The following is a 13,860-nucleotide window of genomic DNA, read 5'->3' on the forward strand; positions in this document are numbered from 1 at the left end:
TTTTAATACACGCTAATCTGTGTATATAGACTGATATACATTTTATTTATTTTATTTCATGTTATTATATTAAGTGTATTGTGTGAACACAAGTTATAATTAACGAGTTTCTTTAAAAATATTCTTATTAAAAATTATTTAAAAAAATCAAGTTTGATTTATATATATATATATTTTTTTTTATATTTATTTGTTACTTTACATAAAAAGTTTAAATAACCCTCATGATTTTATAAGAAAACAGTAGTAAGAATAAAATGTGTTTAAAAAATTGAATACTTACATATGTCGCATATTTTCGTGAATTTTCAACTAGAAAAACCTAGATAAAAATTTTAGGATAAAATGAGATGTTCAGCGGAAAAGTAAATGGATTTTCTCAAACAGAAAGTAAATCCAGCATTCTTATTTGTCCAGAGAATTTTATTTTAAATTTCTATTTTAAATAAAATAACTAGTAATCTGGTATTAATTTAAATATTCGACTTAATTCAACTTTATTCATACTTAATTGAAACGAGTAATTAATAATTAATCTATCTATGAAAAAAAAATAACAAAATAAGAATTATTATCCATAAAACTTTTCCTCCGAGCAATCCCTTCGAGTCAATCAAATCCACCGAAATTTTCTTCAAGAACGAAAACCGATAGATGTATAACCGCATAAAATTCGCACAAATTATTAAAAAATCGACATCAAAACTTTATTTATCACGAACGAACGAACTCTTTCGTTACACGAACGATCGCTCTCGTATGTAACAATTACAATATACATAATCGTCCCTACTAAGTTGCAAACTTACACATCGAATTTATTCGAGCACACGTCTCACGCTCTTACATTTTCATTTATTTCTTTCTCATTGTTCATTGTTGAATCGTCATTTACAACATCATACGTCATGTACAATCGTTTACCTCGATACTTCATTTCTCTTTTCTTTACTTTGACGACTTGACTAGAACGCAGTGGTAATTTGCAAGTTATTAAACATATCGAACCTGGGATACTACGACGACGTTTTCGACAGAGTTCTCTCCTATGAGATTCACTGAAAAATCGCGATTTTCACGCGGCGAACCGGCAGCTACTAAGAGTTCCTTCATCGATGTTTCTTCCTTTCACTGAGAGCTGATTTTTCTTTTTTAAACGAGTCCAATGAATGGTATTACATGTCGTTGATAAGTTTCGTATCGTATTGTGGATCATCGATCTTCTTTTTTATGAATTGATGTAATCGAGAAGATTGAAAGAACTTTCTTTCGATGAAATATCACTTTCAATTCATTGAATAAAATTTTGTAATTTTTGTAATCTCGCGAATTTGGTTAAAAGTCGAGTATAGAAAAGTGAATGTAGTTATTAGTGAAATTGATGATTCAGTTATACCTTTGACGCGAAGTTGAGCAATTTTGAGATTGGAAAGAGCTATCGTCGGTGAATAATGTATATGTAATATAACGTAAATAATTCTTGAAATAATATTAATAATTCTATAAATATTCAAAATATATTTCGTGTGAACTTTCTTCTTTGTATATATATCGTGTATATACACAAAACGTATTAAATAAACCAACAATAACAATTTATCATCTTAAACTTAATGAATACGAAATAAAAATAAAAATAAAAATAAAAATATCTCACCCATCAGCCTTCCTCTCCCAATTATCGATCGATTATGTCGGTCAGAAGAAAGCTTCTTCATCGATGATCGTTCCGGTCGCATGCTCGGTCGGTAATTTAATTTCGATCAAGGTACAAACAGGGTTAGGAGGGTGGCTACGTCTTATTGTGTCCAACGATCCATCGAGTTTTTCTTATTTTTCTATTTTTTTCTTCTTTTTTATTCACTTAATGCTCGCGTCTAAGATCCATTCATGGTCGCGTTTAATTCGCACGTGCACAACACATCATACAAGCTCGCACACATGCAAATACCACGGTCGAGAGTACATGCGCATAGTACACACGCATACAGACAGGTTGGAGACACACTCACGAGGGACACACGTACGAGAACACACATTATCTCAATTGACCCAAAAAGAAGGCGAGCATTACGAGGACCGTCTTCGATGTTGGCGAGCCTGCTGCCGTGTTCCCGTGCTGCATTGCAGCTGGATGCTCTCCTGGAACAAGAACAACGAGGGTTGGATTAGTGTCTGCCCTGCACTTCCGGTTCCAACCGGAACACTTCGTTTTTTTTTTCCATGCCTCGCGCCAAAAGGGGACAAAGGGAGATAGTTTTGCTTGTTTTTTCTCCGTTACCTTGCTTCTTTTCATTTTCACATGTTTTTTTTTCTTTCTATATTTATTCTTGCTCTTTAAAATTTTTTTTTTTTACTTTCCTTCTATTTCAGAGCTTTGAAGTTTGAATCATCAGTTATTATTATCATAAAGTGAAATGGATTAATTTGATCAAAGCCATAAATCAATGAAATAGTGTTTCATTTGATTTTTATTACAAGTATTATATTTCGACCTAATTAATTAGTATTTAAGGAGAATTACTTTTTTGTAGTCACTTTATTTATCTATTTAAATTTTCGAATTTTATTGAAAAATAGAATTGTATTTGTATTCTTGATCAAATGAGTATTTTAGTCAAATAAAAACCAAGATAACCACACTCATTAAATAGATCGTACTTTTAGTTATAAGAAACCTAGGAGATATTGCGCAAAAAAGACTTTCTGTGTGCTTTAAATGGTCTCGAGAGTCGTAAACTCATGAAACATAAACAGCTTGCTTCTGGCTTAAATGGACAAAGTTTCGAAGAGCGTGGAGATACTTAAAATGAGAACAAAATTCACGGGGATATAAAGTCACAGTGGCTTAATTTCTGAAATATTGTCTTGTAGTTTTAAACTACAAGGGGTCAATCGCAATTCTACTTGTATTCTCTTCAATTTTTTGTCTTCGAATATTTGAAAAATAAAAAAAATAAAAGTAACAAATTAAAGAAATAAATAAGTATAATAAAGCATATTGGACGCTAATATCGCATAAATCAATTACTACTTTCACACGTAAATAATAAATTCTTTTATCTTCTTTATTACCATTGATATTCTTTTACAACTAATTATATCTTTAGCTTTATATTCTTAAATGATTTCTCGCTTATTATTACACATAAGCTGAGAGTGACGTTCGTTGATGAGATAAGCCAGAGAATTACAGCTATTGGCTACAGAACCATGATATGTACCAGATTAGATGTCCATTTCGTATAAGCAATTAGATAATAATTGCAACTAGCAGCAGATTTCACTGTGCTACAGATGAATTAAACAATAACTTAATTGTTCGATCATAGTTTCGATCATTAAAAATATCATTTTACTTTTTCTTTATTTGCTGCAGTTTACCATTTGTTACTTTGCGATTCGTGTTCCATAAATTTTCGTGACAATTTTAAATTCAATAAATTACGCATGAAAAGTTAATTTTAACTTTTATATAAAACATTTATGCAATTGAATTTTACTTTTATATTTACTTTTATTTTAAATATATTTAATATAGAGTAACTTTAATTTTATGTAGTGATTTTTTTTTTAATATCTTTATCTCCAAATTATTTGATAAAATGTTTAGTTAAAAGTGAAGTGTTCGATATGAACATTTCATCTCTTAATTAACCAATTTAGGTTAATTTCTAATATGTCGTTAGCATTTTAATTAATTAACAACAATCAACCCTTATGCATATTTCAATTATTATTGTGTTATTGCATGGCATGTATAGAATAATTCAAAATTAAATAATAAATAATACGAGATTATTAATTGGAACGTGACATTTGGCATAACAAATTAACAAAAGAAAATGTTCATGTATAATTTTAAATATAAATTGAAAAGTTATATTATTAAGTTTTATTATGGTTTAAGCTTTTTTTAAAGTTTAATTTATTTTTTTCATATCTTTTTTTTATATTAAACTTTTGGAAGATAGGACGATAATATTCCAAGAAGTTATCATAACGAATTTTAAAATGTGTATGGCCCTGATTACCATTTCCATCTTACGTTTTCAGTCCCGCTATATTTCTTCCAAGAAGTGCACTTTCAAGCGGAATTTCGGTTCACACTCGGAATGATACTATTTTTCCTAGAGTTTGGCCGTTTGTGACACGTTCCAGTTTTGAGTTTAAAGATTTCTCTGCCTCATCCTTGGCGATACTTATCTTCCAGACTTTTAACCAATTTATTTTCCTTGTTCTTAATAGCATGGAAATATATCTCCTCAATTTTATTGTTTCTGATACTAAAATTTGTGCATGTACTATAAAAGAAACTTCTTGAAGAATAATAAATAATAAATTCTTAAATTTAAATTATGAATGTTTTTTTTTTTTAACGAACAAGTATTAACTGTGCGAAATAATGATGTGAAAAAATGCAAAGATTAGTTAAAAAAGCGATATAGCGATTCACGAGTTGTATCGAGAGAAAAGAAATTTATTACTGTTGATAAAATGTATCTTCTAATAAATAATTGAAATTCACTATGAATTTGAAATAACGAAATTGCTCATTAACGATTTAATATACCTTTCTTTTTGCAAATAAAAGTTACAATCGAACAGGTGTCCACAACTTATAAACAGAAATTTACGATTCCATTAAAATTAGAATTATTGCCAAATTACAAATTATTCGCTTCTTCAATCATTAAAAATAAAAAACAAAAGAAAAATCCTTAAAATTCTGGAATATATAATTTCCAGATACTTCCCTAATCTAAAACATTCACAAGAAAAAAAAAAAAAAAAAATCCCTCCAAACAACAAAATATTCCTCGTCATATACCATATTATCTCACGGAAAAATTCTTCGATTTCACGAGTTGTGGATAAAACGCAGGATGATGTGATATATCGTCGGCATATATCCACGTATGCCGGATGAATTCGGTCCGATTCCCGTTGCTCTAATGGACGCCAAAAACCTCTCTGACCCCTCTCATCACCGATAATAGAATATTTAATCATTCAATGGGAGGCAGGTGAAATCGTGTCGAAGCTACGTGAGCCTCGTACCGAATGCTTTTAATTATCGACGTTAACTAATTATATTTCGAACGGGTCGCGCGCGGCCCGGTAACGATCCACATTCCCGGCACGAGTATTCCGGCTGGAAGCGTCGAATTACTCGTATGATGTCTGCCCGACGCAATTCCATAATTGACCGTCTAATCGATGCTCTAATTCCTGTTCCGTCATGACGGTTTAAAGGGCCCCCTCCCCCGCTGTCGACCTACGCAATTGACGGCCACCAAACCCTGATTAACGTCTTAATTCTTAATTAAGGAGAAAGGGATTCGCATCACCAGGCTTTGACGGGATGATGCACGATGACCAGAAAGGGAAATTCGAATTAGAAAATTTTTGGGCAAAAAAGGAAAGGAAGGAAATTGGCGGAAAGATATAAAATTCTTTTCTTGTGAGGAGAGAATGAGGGGGTTAAAGTGAAATTCCCTCCGTGGTGAGTAGCATATAGTTTTAATTATGGTTGGTAGTATTAATGAATTGGAAAGTGGTCAGCGAAATTGAGGTTGGGAGGAAGGAGTGTAATCAACGAAATAAAATATTCTTTGTGACGCGGGATGGAAAGGAATGGTGTCAGATCGATGAAATGGTCTGGAAATAGGAAAACTGGGAGGAAGATGTTTGCATAGTTGGCAAATTAAAGTTTTCTCCGTGGGGAGAGGAGTGGAAGAAAACAGAATAGTGGACTATTAATAATTTTCTCTGCGAAGAAAAAGAGCGAGGAAGAAGTAGTGCGGTTAATGAACTAAAATTCTCTTTGTGGAAGAGAATAATGTAATTAATAAGTTGAAATTCCTATTGTGAACACAAGATTTATTTTATTTTATCACAGGAAAAGAAATAAATGATTAAAATTCTTTTGCATCGTCCTTCCTCAATTTAATTCACTTATATTTGCAAAATAATAATATTAATTATTAAAATTCTATGCTGAAACGTAAAAGAAAATAATCAATACATTAAACTCCTGTAATCGCAATATGATTTAACGAGCAAGTTTAACACAGGAATAAAATATTGATTAAAGATAAATCAATGGATAATTTCCTCCTTTGCATTCCTTTTTCATTCGAGTATCAAAGGATATATTTAATGAAATTTATATTTATTTTTCAGAGATAGGAGATTATTTTTTTGTATCTACAATCGTGCACACTTAAACATCGTCGAAAAAACAAAAATATATCGCGAATTTACATATCTACGTACCTTCAATTTAATATTTGCTGATTACGCGACGTATAGCAATGAAAATATTCTATTTTAATATTATAAAATGATATGTTTAAAAGTTTTCGAAGAAAGTTTTTGAAGTTAGCGAGATATCAGGATACAAAGTTTCATTTGAATTTCAAATATCAAATTTCGAAGCTCTAGTTTTCAAGCTTTGAAATTTCAAAATATCAAAAACTTCCAAACTTTCTCTCAAGATCTTTCGAAGCTTCGAAGAATTAACCGTTAAACTTGTTAATCAACACTATGATTTCTAAAAAATTATTTCAGAAAAACTCTCGAAGAGAAACTTCGATCTCTCTCAAGAATTCAAAATTTCCAATTGATGGATAATCGCTATTGAACTTCTTCCATACCATACCTATCTTCCGCCTAACTTTTATCCATCAAAAATATATATCTAAAAAAAAAAAAAAAAAAAATATTGAAAAATATTTCCCAATATGGATGGAAATTCATCCAAGCATAACGACGGTGGGAAAAAGTTTAATCCTCGAACACAGCCGAGTCATACACACGAGCCGTCCTTTTCGAAGAATCAAAAACTCGTGAAAACTCTATTTAGAACGTGTTTAGAGTAGCCCGGACCCGGTAGCGCGATATTTTCGTTGCAAATTACCAGGTAAGGGGATGGAGCTTGTTACGGAACACTGGGAAAGCTCGTCACGAGGCCGGCCACGTCACGTAAATCGTATTGCGCGTGATGTGCAACTGCAAGTAAGGTGTATGACGGGTTGAAATTAGTAGCGAAAGCGAGCCTCGGCTTCGCGCCGAAAATACATGGCAATTTTATTCCGTTTCGCCGTGGAAAACGGGGAGGTAAAAAGGAGAAAAAAAAAAAAAAAAAAAAAGGAGGAGGAGGAAGAGGCACAGACTCGTGGCGCGACATATAAACGAATCAGCGAACAATGACCGTTAAATGATATAGGAAAATTTGTTGGGAAAAGTCTCGTTGTGGGAAGACTATTATTGTCCGAGTAAAATTATTTGTTTTTTGAATTTCAATAAATGAAAAAAGAAAAGTTAATGTTTACTTTGCTCGTTGAAAAATGTAATAACATATTAATAGTAATTTTTAATTATTAAAAATGTATGCACGATTCGCTTATTCATTACGTTTACGTTTATCCTTTTAAAATTTCTCATAAATTCACAAATTTCCACACTGTATATATACATACATTTACCACGATAAAGAAGATATTGATCAAGTATTTAATGAGCCTCCCGAGGCGAGATCAGAATTTGAAGTGATGCTTCTTCATTAATTCAAGAAACTATAGAATAATTGTTGGATCGTGTTCATTCACCTCGTTCGTAAAATAAATTATTTTATAGCTACTTATTAAATAATAATCTCGTATTTTCCACACCGTATTTCACATCTTGTTATCTTCCACCACAACTTTCGCGACGAATACGACATAACATTTACAATAGAATTCGCGTCTCCTCGTATCGTGATTAATACACCCATATCGAACGATACAACAAATTTTCAAAGTGAAAAGGATTTCGTCTCGAAATTAATTAGAATTCCGCTTTAATTTTTTTTCGTATTAATTTCGATTACATTCATACTCTGGTGTGTGTAGTTACGATTTCTTTCCCCCCGCCTACACGATCAACGGAAGGATGAATATTTGAAGGGAAACCAAAAGCATCCGCCATCCGGTAGAAATACTAGAAATAGTTGGGTGCGCCAGCAGAGTTCTCTGGTTCCGTGGCTGTTATGCATATTTGAATATTTATCTTTCCGCGGTGTGTCCAGCGCATTCATCGGGCATGGAGCGGAGGATGAATTCATGCACTTTGCTCGAGATAATTGCGGTTCGAAGCGAGTCCGCAGTTCATTTGCACGGATGGAACAAGAAATGCGGTTTTTGATGATGAAAGATCGGAACGGAGATTCGAACCGAGCTGCATATTAACTTCCGTTCCGGATTCCGTTTCGATTCCCATCCCTCTCTTTCCTCCGACAATCTCGTTACAACAAACAGGATTAATTCGACTTCTCTGTTCCCGAATATCGAAAATATTTACACGTGAAATTAACATTTTAATCTAAATTTAATCAATGAAAACTGTTGCGAAATCTCCGAAATGTAACACAAATGTATATACACATAAATCACATAAATCTTCTCGAGTAAAGAAAGGAAAATAAATATTCGAGCGAACCAACCACTTTCGAATAATTTATCTTCAAATCCATCCTTATCCCAAATCCAATACCAAAAGAATTCCAATTCTAATTACCGTGCCCCCCCCTCCCCTCCCCTCCCCCCTCCTTTCCCCTAATTTTTTTCTCGCCAATGACCCGAATTAAATGAACGCCCCCTTAACACGTTACAATTATCTTGGGCGCGATTTCGCCCAAGATAATTATCTCCCCGCCCTCTGACCCCGCCTCCCCGAGTGGAAGACGGAAGAAGGGTTGAAGAGACTGAGAAAAATAGGAAGTGGAGTACACAGAGATAAGGTGGGTAGAGAATAAAAGAACGAGAGGGGATGATATATAGGGAGTAACAAGCGATAAGGGAGGCACTTACGGAGGGGAAGAAAATTATCTATGACTTAGGATGCTTCTTTTATTATAACTCGGTTTAATAATAATCTCTAATTAACCCGCTGTTTTATTCATTATTTCGAGGTTCAATTTTTGTTCTTTTAATCGAATATCGAATATGATATTTTCATTCACGTTTTGAAAATTATGAATACACGAGAGAGCGTCACGTGATACTTGCACGATACAAGGAAAGGATAATCTTCAGGTTTCTCCTTCTTTTAAATTTTAAAATATAAAAACGAGTGCTCTCACGACTTAAGATTAATCTATTTTCGCACAAACGTTGTCCCTTGTTATAATTTAATACGTTAAGATCGCGTGGAAATAAACGCGAATCTAATGTGATTAATATGGAAATCCATCAAGCTTGTTGCGCTCGAGAAGGTACAGGTGTGTACAGAATCATATTGCGGCAACAAGATAGATAGATTTCAGCCAGAGCCAACTTCGAAATCTATATTCGAGGTTGATGAATTTCTAATATAATATATATATACACACACACACACACACAGGAATATGCGCTCGAATAATTATCGACATCGAGGGCGTTTATCGACAATTTCCCAAGATGCATACAGGATGTGTGTTATTTATATTTTTTAAAAAAATTTAAAACTAATTTCTGCACCTATTATTTCCTTGTCGAGAAGATTATTACAATTGCGTTTGAATTTAAAGAAGCGTATCCTCCTTCTCCTCCTATTTTAATAAGAAATCAAAAAAAAAAAAAAAAGAACGAAGAGAATCCACGCGAAGAACGATATACACGCTCGTCATTCGCCTTAATTAAGGCGGACGATTCATCAAGAAGCGTGTACACAGTTTGCACGAGGACGAATCTTTCGCTTTGAAAGGAAGAAGGTAGGAGCCGATTCGTCTTCATTAATTACTCGAGGCGCGCACGGAAACCGCCGCGGCCTTTGAAGCCGTGACTACTGCCTGCATTATTTCGGTGGAGATGCATCAAAGCGCATCGCGTTCCGCGATTGAATTAATTCAAAAGCAAGATCAAGCAGTTTCTTGTCAAAGGTCAGCTGCCACCAATCTTCCGGGGAAAACTGTTAGAAACGATGCATTTTTAAACGATCGTGTTGCACTGAACGAAGAATAAAATTATCGTTTGAAATTAAAACTTAACAGAAAAGAAAAGTTTTTTTTTTTTTTTTTTTTTTTAAATAAACGCGTTTTCTGACACTCAAACACACGTAAATTTACCATTCGCGCTGCTAATAATAGCTTCAAGTATCCATAAATCATTCGCTGCCGCATAGTTGAACAAAACAATAGACCGAGAATACCGATCGTTAACGTGTTAAGATACCGCGAAATGGTCACGCTAAATATCATTTACCATCCGAAGAGCTAGCTAAAATTCTCATCAACTCGCATTAACGACTCGCCCAGAAACAAGAAGCATCGTATGGATGCAGTAATCCAAATTACACTTCCGGATATCGTTAAGTAACTGCACAAACTGTCGTTAAATCGTAAACCGATTTCTCGGGCGAATCGTCGCCGAAGAGGCTTCGAGAACCGCGAAATGTGGCGATCGATGTTCGAAAAGATTTATGGAAAAATGCTGCGTTTCGTTAATTCGAACGGGATTGCACAATGTGGGATGATCGATCGATTTATCAGGATAAATATCGAAATATCGATCAATTTATTCGAATATTTGTAGTGAAGTTGTGAAAGAATTATTTAAATTTTCATAAATATTAATTGTATTAAAATTGAAATTGGAAAAGTCTCGTCTTTGCTTCGTAATAAGATAAGATTTTCCATTCTAGAGAGCTTGTCAGAACTTGAAAGCGTATTATCATTCGTCATTTCACTGTTGCCAAGGTTTCGCGAACACGTGTCAACGTCTTTTCGCTACCCTCATCCATACGCGAGCTATTCGATTCGAAGAAAAAATATAGGTCGCTTCAACTCGCCAGTATTTTGCCCATTCACATCCCAATCACATTCTTTCAATGTCTACTACAATGTCTCGCGAACCAATTATTATTATTAATATCGTTCGCAGAGATTTATGAATGTATCGCTCATTCATATTAAATATCTATTTTTAGATTACATAATTAGATTAGTTTCAAAGAATGATAAAACCTCTTTCTTCGTTCACCAGCCACGTATCTTTTAACATTCAGATTTGCGTCTTAAAAACGATGAAAAAGCTTTCGATTCGAGCGCGTTTCACACTCTCGACATAATAATTTTTGCGACAATTCCAAGTGTATATAAATGTTACGCTCTCCTCCGTTACCTCGCAATAGAAATCGCCCGCTCAGCATCGCGCGAATCAGCAGCTTTTTGAAAAGTCACATATCCACGAAAAGCTGGCCCTTTTCGTATTGAGACGTGGGAGCAACCCCCAACTTCTTTGATCCGACATTGATTTCGTAGCAGCCGATCAAAGGTTTTCCGCGGAAAAGAGAGAGAGAGAGAGAGCACGACTTTGGGTTATCACGCGTCGTTGAATCGTGAAAAAAGGCAGCCGATTTCACCCGTCTTCCAACTATCGAGGAGCCAGCAGAAAATTTCCAACGTGATCCTTTGTATTTTTCTTCCTTCGACGATCTTCCTTCTCCTTTTTCAATTCGTTCAATTCGTTTTTTTAATTCATACGATATTGTCGACGTCGAAAAGATCGAGAATTATCTGCTTCAATTATGCAGAATATTTAAAAGTATTAATAATTAACTCATTTCTCTAATTACAAAATACATCTCCATCTCCAGTTTCGAGAGAGAAAAAAAGTATGGCTATTTCTCGATCATTTCCACCGATTCTTTTCTCCAACGAGGTCGAATCGAAAGATATCTTGGAGAACGGGATTAAACTAAGTTTTAAGAACAGGAATTTTCCACGAATGATGGTTCGTTCGTGCAATTAACAGCGCGAGCGAACGAGCTCCCTTTGTTGGAATTCAACATGTTTAGAAGCTGTTAACGAATTGAAATCCGCGTATCGAGTCATTCTCAGGTTGCTGGATCCACAACGCCTTCCGGCCACGTTTTAGAACGCGCTTTTGATACAATACCACACCGCCTTTAGAAATATATATATATATGTTTTGGCGTGGAATTTGAAACTGGGTCAGCCTCTGTGAGAAGAAGATTTAAGCATTGCCTTAATCTGAGAGGAGATAACGGATCTTTCGACGATGATCAATCACGTATAAAAGGATAATAATTTGATAGGTGGTTTGATATTATGAAATCGGTTGAAAATCATTTAACACGTAAAATTTTAAATATTACGAAAAAAAAAAAGATCGTTATTACTTGGGATGATCTTGGTATTTTCTTTCAGGTTGTTCGAAAATTTTTCGACAGATTTCTTTTGTTAAAGCACAATTTTGTTTTTTAAAAAGAGTGCAGAATTAACTTTATTACATTTTCCTAATTTTTTCCTTTTATTAAGGTCTCGTATTTGCTTTGAAGTGGTTGAAAATTTTTACTTGTTTCCCCTGTCGTTATTCATTTTTTAAGTGCTTGCAAAGTAGCATCCCCTTGACGATCCACGAGTAGAAAAGAAAAAGACGAAAAATATAAAATTGGCGAAACTTAATTTTTCTTTGCCAATCTTGATCGAATATTTGTCACGTACCAATCGATTTTTCCTATAAATCATTTATCAAGAGTAAAAAAATATAACTCTGCGTTATCATCTTTCATCTGGCAAAAAAAATTTCACCGCGCAACTTTAATTAAACACAAAGGGTGGGAACAATAATTTCGTTTCTCGCATTTAATTTAGCGCGAGAATCCCCCCCCTCTCTCGATTTATCGCGTTAAACATTTTCGTCGAAATCAAATTACCTTTCACATTTCAAACGCAAATCGATCATTTTAAATCAACCCCATCCAGCTTGAACCGTTTCGAACTGACGACAAAATGCAACGCTATCGAGTGCAAACATTGCGTACCGTTGCTTTTAAAATGAGCTTAATTTAATTAACGTTAATGCAAGAAAAATACTTCGTCGCGAGGATAAACCCTCTCTGCACGCTGAAATTTCGCCTCCACGTATAGAATTATTATCTAGTCACCGCCCTCCTTGAATAATTTTAGGCTATGCAATTTTTATATCGTATCGATACAACGAAAAAGAGAGAATTCGAAATTTCGTATAATTTAAATTGGAAAATTTTTCATTTTTGTAAATTTGCGACGAAATTGATATGATTGATAAAATTTTGGAAATTTTAATAAATATCCTTGGTAAATTATAGGCGAGATTAAAAACACGTGCTTAATCATTTTAATTAAACGTTTGCTAGAGTCCTTTCGATTGAACCGCTAAAAAAAATATTTTACGTTCGTTTGAAAACGTGTAACGTGCATAAATGTAGAACAAATGAATTTAATTTTCGTTTAATTTATAGTGATGAAGAAGATATATTACTTTTATGCATAATTTTTAAAAAATTTTCCTATTATTTATAAGATAGAATTATTATTATAAAATTCTATTATTTTCATTTGTATATATCGTCAGTATCGTGATATGCACGATTAAAAAAATGAGGATTGAACCGAGATACACGAAATTTTACTTGTAAATTTTCCTTCTTGTTTGAAGTTCGACACAATTTCCTTTCATATATATTTAATTAAATCAGATTCAGCTTGCTGCAAATATGGGTCATTTCTTACGAAGAAGAGCCATATTTCTTTCGAAGCAATTTTTATCGAAATTCCATTGTTTCGGAATTATTTCATCCAATATTTCACATCGCTTCCTTTTCAAACCTGTTTAAAAACGAAGCAAAAAGGAACGCTACTCTTAGCGGCTTTAGCAGAGCACTTTTGTTCGATTTTAATGTTGTTCTGCATAACACACTTTCTTTTATTCCCCCCTAACAATTGTTTATTATTAAAAAGGATTCCCTTGTAAAGTTAATAATTCTGTTTTAAAAAAGAAATGAAATGAAAAAAAAAAAAATTGGAAGAAAATTATTTTTTAAATTTTC

General features: G+C 33.5%; 1 protein-coding gene across 2 annotated transcripts in view; it reads right to left on the bottom strand.

The window, feature by feature from the left end:
- Positions 1–682: 682 nt before the first annotated feature.
- The window catches only part of dpr1 (defective proboscis extension response 1), a 226,592-nt gene continuing 213,414 nt past the window's right edge, over positions 683–13,860 (bottom strand). For both annotated transcript variants that reach the window (XM_086914594.1, XM_086914593.1), the window contains one exon: positions 683–2,142. In XM_086914594.1, the coding sequence (XP_086770720.1) occupies positions 2,039–2,142 (104 nt within the window). In that variant the 3' untranslated portion in view covers positions 683–2,038. The remainder of the gene's footprint in view (positions 2,143–13,860) is intronic.

Source organism: Apis florea, unplaced genomic scaffold, assembly GCF_048593485.1.
Source record: "Apis florea isolate Af1SG1 unplaced genomic scaffold, ASM4859348v1 contig_3696_pilon, whole genome shotgun sequence".
In the NCBI taxonomy this organism is placed as follows: domain Eukaryota; kingdom Metazoa; phylum Arthropoda; class Insecta; order Hymenoptera; family Apidae; genus Apis; species Apis florea.